Source organism: Bombina bombina, chromosome 7 (genome assembly GCF_027579735.1).
Source record: "Bombina bombina isolate aBomBom1 chromosome 7, aBomBom1.pri, whole genome shotgun sequence".
NCBI lineage: Eukaryota > Metazoa > Chordata > Amphibia > Anura > Bombinatoridae > Bombina > Bombina bombina.
This window is the reverse complement of record NC_069505.1, coordinates 50,497,781-50,504,951: the sequence shown is the minus strand read 5'-3', so window position 1 is coordinate 50,504,951 and position 7,171 is coordinate 50,497,781. Positions and strand designations below refer to the sequence as shown.

Here is a 7,171-nt window from a genome sequence, read left to right as displayed (position 1 = left end):
ATTGTATGCTCTGTCTGAATAAAGGTTTCATATCCCTTTAAAAGCACAACAATTCTATATATGAGAAGTATATTTAAAATGCCTGTCAATCACACATTTGTTTTTCATATATAATTTATAAATTGAGTTAACTTTATTTGTTTTTTTTCCCTTCTTTCCAGATTTTCTAGAAAGACACAGTCAATGGAGCACAAATGCAGTTGTTGTCAGGAGACAAAATTGGTAAAGAAAACAATCAGTTTAATGTGCCCGTCAGGAAAGACAATGGAATATTCCTACACCGATATCAAGAGCTGCGCTTGCGTTGACACTCAGTGTGTGAAGTATAACGTCAGCAAGAGTCAGGAAGAAAATGAGGATTCTGAAGATATTGAGTCAAATGAAGATCAGAGCAGAATTAAATTAGTTACTAAAGGCTCTGACAAAATAGCAATAACACAAAATAAAAGTCTAAAGATCCCACTAATCTAGTAAAAACAACAGGTTTATAAAATGAATTAATGTCAGAGCCCGAATTGATGAAGAATAAGTAGAGATGCTGAAGATATGATCTAAAAAACTATTTAGACACAATAACTCACTGACACACATTTCATTCCTCACATTTTAACCAATAATATCTGAAGCTTTAAACAAGAACAAGAGAAAAGACAGAAGTTTGGAACAGACCACTCTTACTGTATTGTACGACTGATTGTTCTGATAATATCTGAAATATTTTACAAATTAATTTAGACATTTTAAAGAAATCATGTAAAAAAAATGAACTATCAAAGGCATAGAAAGGTGAATTTTCAAATACATAGCAAAAATGCTTCTAGGAAACATTATTACTGTTTTTCAGCGGCATACGCACATATCCTGTGAGGGTCCGTGCCCCAGTATGCAAACACCACAATCTCTCAGTCAGCAGTGACTTGTATGACGCAAATTATGTCTTCACAGACACAATACACAACACCACCAGCCAGGGACGGACTGGGACCAAAAATAGGCCCAGGCATTTTAAGGCAGAGCAGCCTACTCCCCTCCACTTTTTGTTATTTAACCTTACCCTAAAACTGACAAGTATAAGGTTATAATTTGATTTACAAAAACATTAAGCGTTTGTAACACCCTTCTGTCACTGTATTTTGTAAATTGGTTGTCATTAAATAGCAAAAAAGTGTAATGTAATGCAAAAAAAAAAAAAAACAGTTCACATTTAATTAAAGAATAAGTGATTATTGCACATTAGCCTGTGTAGTCACAGTCACTCAAAAAAAAGCAGCCTTCCGAGCACTTGTCATCACATTATCAGAGAGAAAAAACACACAAAGATACCCACGGGCAGTCAGCAGCCAGATGCACAGACAAAAACACCCTAAACATCCACAATCACACAAAAATAGGCACCCACAGACATCATCAAGAGGAGTTGCTTCTCTGTAATTGGCTCACATACATAGCAAGGCAGTGAGAGGCAGAGCAGGGTTGACCCTGCATCAAGCATAATTAATAATGACTGTGTGGGGCTAAGGCAATCAGACCCACCCACAAATGGCACCAGCCCACCGGGAAAATGCCCTGTATGCCCTATGGCTAGTCTGGGCTAGCCGCCAGCACTTTGGGCTGGATGTGCATGGGCTCTCACAGCATATGAGCGTATGCAGCTGAAAAACAGTAATAACTTTTTAACATGCACACTTCAGTTTTTACATTTCTGTCCCTTTAAGAGCGGGCTATCCATATCGAAAAAGTTATATTTGCCCATACAAAAATCTTATTTTATACGAGTGAACTGATAGTATGTTGAGATCATATGGACTTATGGTACTATTTCCCCCCCATAAAATACCTGAAGTATTTGTACAGTTTGTTGTAGAAACATAGAAGCTGATCACTATCATTTAGAAGCGTTTATCAGATTATTTGTCTACAAAAATCTCTGTTGAATTTATTGGTAAACTTTTCTACAGCATTATCTCATTCCTGATGCCTAATTCTTTTGAAAAAATAATGTTTCCGAACCATTTAAAGTGTTTGTCAGAAATTGTGTTAATTTACTCTTTTTTTTTTCTGGGGAAGGGGGGTCTTTTTGCTTTTCATTGATTTTAAGATTTGTTTTAAATCTTCATTGTCTATATAATACTGGAATAAAATGAAGAAGCCGATATTAATGGTGTGGTGTGTCATTTATTAATCAAGAGCATCCTATGGGTGTTAGGAGGCTACAAACGTGGTTGCATTAAACGATGAAACGGTCAAAAGTCAAATGAAACTTTCATGATTTAGATGTTAAACTATATATAAGGCAATTAGAGAGGCTTCAGAGTTATAAGGGACACAGTAAAAGGTCAACCTGGGTGGGTATCGATATATTGCCTTACATGGTCTGTCTGGAATATACAGTGTATATTATTATTATTATTATTATTATGAAAGAGAGAAAGAAAGTAAGAGAGAAATGTATATTTAAATTATTATTATTATTATTATTAGAGAGAAAGAAAGGGAACGAGTGAGAAAGAAAGATAGAGAAAGAGTGAAAATATCTAATAAATTATGAAGCAATTTACAATGTATTAGATTATTTAACTATTGATAAGCAATCAGGATATGGAGGAAATATATCACTCTCTTTACACTGCTATAGACTGAAGTCTATCTTAATGTATCTCTGATTATCTATATTCATTGTATCATTTTATTTTATATATTAAATAAAACCTCACACAGTTAATTACATGTAAAACATTAATGGTGTGTGATTGTGTTTTCCAAATTTGTATTTGGAGCACTGGCACTAACTTTTGTAGACATATACATCATTCTTATGGGCAGGATACATTAAAAATGACTTTATTGGTATTATGTAGTGATGTCGCGAACATAAAATTTTCTGTTCGCGAACGGCAAACACGAACCTCCGCAAATGTTCGCGAACGGGCGAACCGCCATAGACTTCAATAGGCAGGCGAATTTTAAAACCCACAGGGACTCTTTCTGGCCACAATAGTGATGGAAAAGTTGTTTCAAGGGGACTAACACCTGGACTGTGGCATGCCGGAGGGGGATCCATGGCAAAACTCCCATGGAAAATTACATAGTTGATGCAGAGTCTGGTTTTAATCCATAAAGGGCATAAATCACCTAACATTCCTAAATTGTTTGGAATAACATGCTTTAAAACATCAGGTATGATGTTGTATCGATCAGGTAGTGTAAGGGTTACGCCCGCTTCACAGTGACAGACCAAACTCCCCGTTTAATGCACCGCAAACAACCGCAAACAGTCCATTTGCACAACCGCAAACTCCCCATTTGCACAAGGTTGGATACCAAGCTAGCCATGTCCCGTTCCTTGTCCTCACTGATGTCATTGAAGGTCTTTTCTTCCACCCAGCCACGTATAACACCAAGGGTCCCCGAAAGGTGACAACAAGCCCCCTGGGACGCCTGCTGTGTTTGGTCTTCCACCTCCTCAAAGCCACCTTCCTCCTCTGACTCCTCTTCTTCAGACTCCTCTCTCTGCATTGCCTCTCTCTGCGTTATTATAAGGTGTGTTAAGTAGTACTATTCCTATCAGTTTAATCCCTTTTACGTCCCCTATCAGGGGACGTGTATATGGCATCGATTTTAGGAACCGGGAGATGGAAAAAGATGCATGGTCGGACCTCCTACTTCAAATTTGGGGCACTGCGCGTGCAATCTAATGTGCCACCAGATAGGAGTGGTGTGTTAAGTAGTACTATTCCTATCAGTTTAATCCCTGTTATGTGCCTTTTTTTTTGGTTTGGTTTTTAAAGCCACAGTGCAGCACCAGAGGCCAGAAAAAGTAGTTGGTGGCGGATAAGTCACGCAAGTCATCCGGCATTCAGAGATAAAATACAGCAGCGTGTGGACCATTTTTTGCCCAAGGCAGCTCATCTCATCAGGCCATTTTTAATTGAATGTATCGCCCACTGTCAGTCCCTTCGGGATCCATCCCTCATTCATCTTAATAAAGGTGAGGTAATCTAGACTTTTTTGACCTAGGCAACTTCTCTTCTCAGTGACAATACCTCTTGCTGCACTGAAGGTCCTTTCTGACAGGACACTTGAAGCGGGGCAGGACAGAAGTTCTATCGCAAATTGGGATAGCTCAGGCCACAGGTCAAGCCTGCACACCCAGTAGTCAAGGGGTTCATCGCTCCTCAGAGTGTCGATATCTGCAGTTAAGGCGAGGTAGTCTGCTACCTGTTGGTCGAGTCGTTCTCTGAGGATGGACCCCGAAGGGCTGTGGCAATGCGTAGGACTTTAAAAGCTCTGCATGTCCTCCATCAACAACACGTCTGTAAAGCGTCCTGTACTTGCTGGCGTGGTCGTGCGAGGAGGAGGATTACTTTCACCTCTTCCCCTGTTAGATTCCCGTTGTGCTGTGACATCACCCTTATACGCTGTGTAAAGCATACTTTTTAATTTATTTTGGAACTGCTCCATCCTTTCCGACTTGTAATTCGGTAACATTTCAGGCACTTTCTGCTTATACCGGGGGTCTAGTAGCGTGGACACCCAGTACAGGTCGTTCTCCTTCAGCCTTTTTATACGAGGGTCCCTCAACAGGCACGACAGCATGAAAGACCCCATTTGCACAAGGTTGGATGCCGAGCTACTCATGTCCCGTTCCTCGTCCTCAGTGATCTCACTGAAGGTATCTTCTTCCCCCATGCCACGTACAACACCACGGGTACTGAAGGTATCTTCTTCCCCCATGCCACGTACAACACCACGGGTACAAGATAGGTGACAACGAGCACCCTGGGATGCCTGTTGTGGTTGGTCTTCCTCCTCATCCTCAAAGCCACATTCCTCCTCTGACTGCTCTTCCTCACAATCCTCTTCCAGGGTTGCCGCAGGTCCAGCAAGCGATGCTGATAAGGCTGTTTCTGGTGGTGATGGTGACCACAACTCTTCCTCTTCACGCTCATCTACGGTCTGATCCAGCACTCTTCGCAGGGCATGCTCCAGGAAGAAAACAAATGGTATGATGTCGCTGATGGTGCCTTCGGTGCGACTGACTAGGTTTGTCACCTCCTCAAAAGGGCGCATGAGCCTACAGGCATTGCGCATGAGCGTCCAGTAACGTGGCAAAAAAATTCCCAGCTCCGCAGAGGCTGTCCTAGCACCCCGTCATACAAATAGTCGTTAATGGCTTTTTCTTGTTGGAGCAGGCGGTCGAGCATTAGGAGTGTTGAATTCCAACGTGTCGGGCTGTCACAAATCAAGCACCTCACTGGCATGTTGTTTCGCCGCTGGATATCTGAAAAGTGCGCCATGGCTGTGTAGGAACGCCTGAAATGGCCACACACCTTCCTGGCCTGCTTCAGGACGTCCTGTAAGCCTGTGTACTTATGCACAAAGTGTTGTACGATCAGATTACACACATGTGCCATGCACGGCACATGTGTCAACTTGCCCAAATTCAATGCCGCCAACAAATTTCTTCCGTTGTCGCAAACCACTTTGCCGATCTCCAGTTGGTGCGGAGTCAGCCACTGATCCACCTGTATGTTCAGGGCGGACAGGAGTGCTGGTCTGGTGTGACTCTCTGCTTTCAGGCAAGTCAACCCCAAGACGACGTGACACTGCCGTATCCGGGATGTGGAATAGTACATGGGGAGCTGCCGTTGATGTGGAGCAAGATGCAGCAGCAGAAGAGGACTCAGCCGAGGAGGTTATGGAAGAGGATGGAGTAGGAGGAGTAGAGGAGGTGGCAGCAGGCCTGCCTGCAAGTCGTGGCGGTGTCACCAACTCCTCTGCAGCATGCTTGGCAGCCGTCAGCAGGTTTACCCAATGCACAGTGTAGGTGATATACCTGCCCTGACCATGCTTTGCAGACCAGGTATCAGTGGTCAGATGGACCCTTGCCCCAACACTGTGTGCCAGACATGCCATTACTTCTTTTTGCACAATCGAGTACAGGTTGGGGATTGCCTTTTGTGCAAAGAAATTTCGGCCGAGTACCTTCCACTGCGGTGTCCCAATAGCTACAAATTTTTGGAACGCCTCAGACTCCACCAGCTTGTATGATAAAAGCTGGTGGGCTAAGAGTTCAGACAAGCCAGCTGTCAGATGCCGGGCAAGGGGGTGACTTTGTGACATTGGCTTCTTACGCTCAAACATGTCCTTGACAGACACCTGACTGTGGGCAGATGAGCAGGAACTGCTCAAGGCGAGAGACGGAGTGGCGGATGGTTGAGAGGGGGCAAGGAGGACAGCAGTGGTTGACGTGGCTGAAGATGCTGGACCAGGAGGAGGATGGCGGCTTTGAGTTTGTGTGCTGCTTGTACTCATGTGTTGATCCCATAGGCGTTTGTGATGTGCGATCATGTGCCTTCGCAAAGCAGTTGTACCTAGGTGGGTGTTGGACTTCCCCCGATTCAGTTTCTTTTGGCACAGGTTGCAAATGGCATCGCTGTTGTCAGAGGCAGAAAAAAATGCCACACTGCTGAGCTCTGCAATGACGGCATTCTGGTGGTGGCAAAAGCATGCGTTGATTGGCGTGCTGTCTGGCTGACCCCGGGTGCCGATGCATGCTGTCTGACTGTGCCACTAGCTCCTTGCATCGACCTCCCCCTGCTTCCAACTCGTCTCCTCCTCCTCTCTGTCTCCCAATCTGAACTTTTCCCCCTGTTCTTCTTCTCTTCTAGCGGGCACCCACGTGACATCCACGGACGCATCGCCATCATCAACCGCTTCACTTGTATCTGACAACTCAGCAAAGGAAGCAGCAGCAGGTACAACATCATCATCATCACACCGTACGTCCATGTGTGTAATGCTTCCTGACTGAGACAAGAAATGAGTGATGCGCAACCATTATTGCCAGAGGATGTAGATAATGGGGGATATCTACATCCTCTGGCAATAATGGTTGCGCATCACTCATTTCTTCCAACTGATGTGTAAATAACTCCTCTGACAGATCAAGTGAAGCGGCTGTGGTGCTAGTGTTGGTGGTGGCGGCAGGCGGGCGAGTGGTAACTTGAGAGGTGCCCGAAGCTAAGCTGGAGGAGGATGGTGCGTCAAGGTTCCGAGCAGAAGCTGTAGAAGATTGGGTGTCCTGTGTTAGCCAGTCAACTATGAGTTCAGGGTACGTGGCCTCTGAACACTGGGCATTATTCTAGGGCCAAAGGTAATCACAGCACCA

The 7,171-nt window shown here is 44.1% G+C and overlaps 1 protein-coding gene across 1 annotated transcript in view; it reads left to right on the top strand.

Annotated features, from left to right (window-relative positions):
• Nucleotides 1–471, top strand: part of LOC128636206 (mucin-2-like) — a 91,945-nt gene extending 91,474 nt beyond the window's left edge. The window contains exon 60 of the mRNA XM_053689251.1: nucleotides 162–471. Within this exon, the coding sequence (XP_053545226.1) occupies nucleotides 162–471 (310 nt within the window). The remainder of the gene's footprint in view (nucleotides 1–161) is intronic.
• The last annotated feature ends 6,700 nt before the right edge of the window (nucleotides 472–7,171 follow it).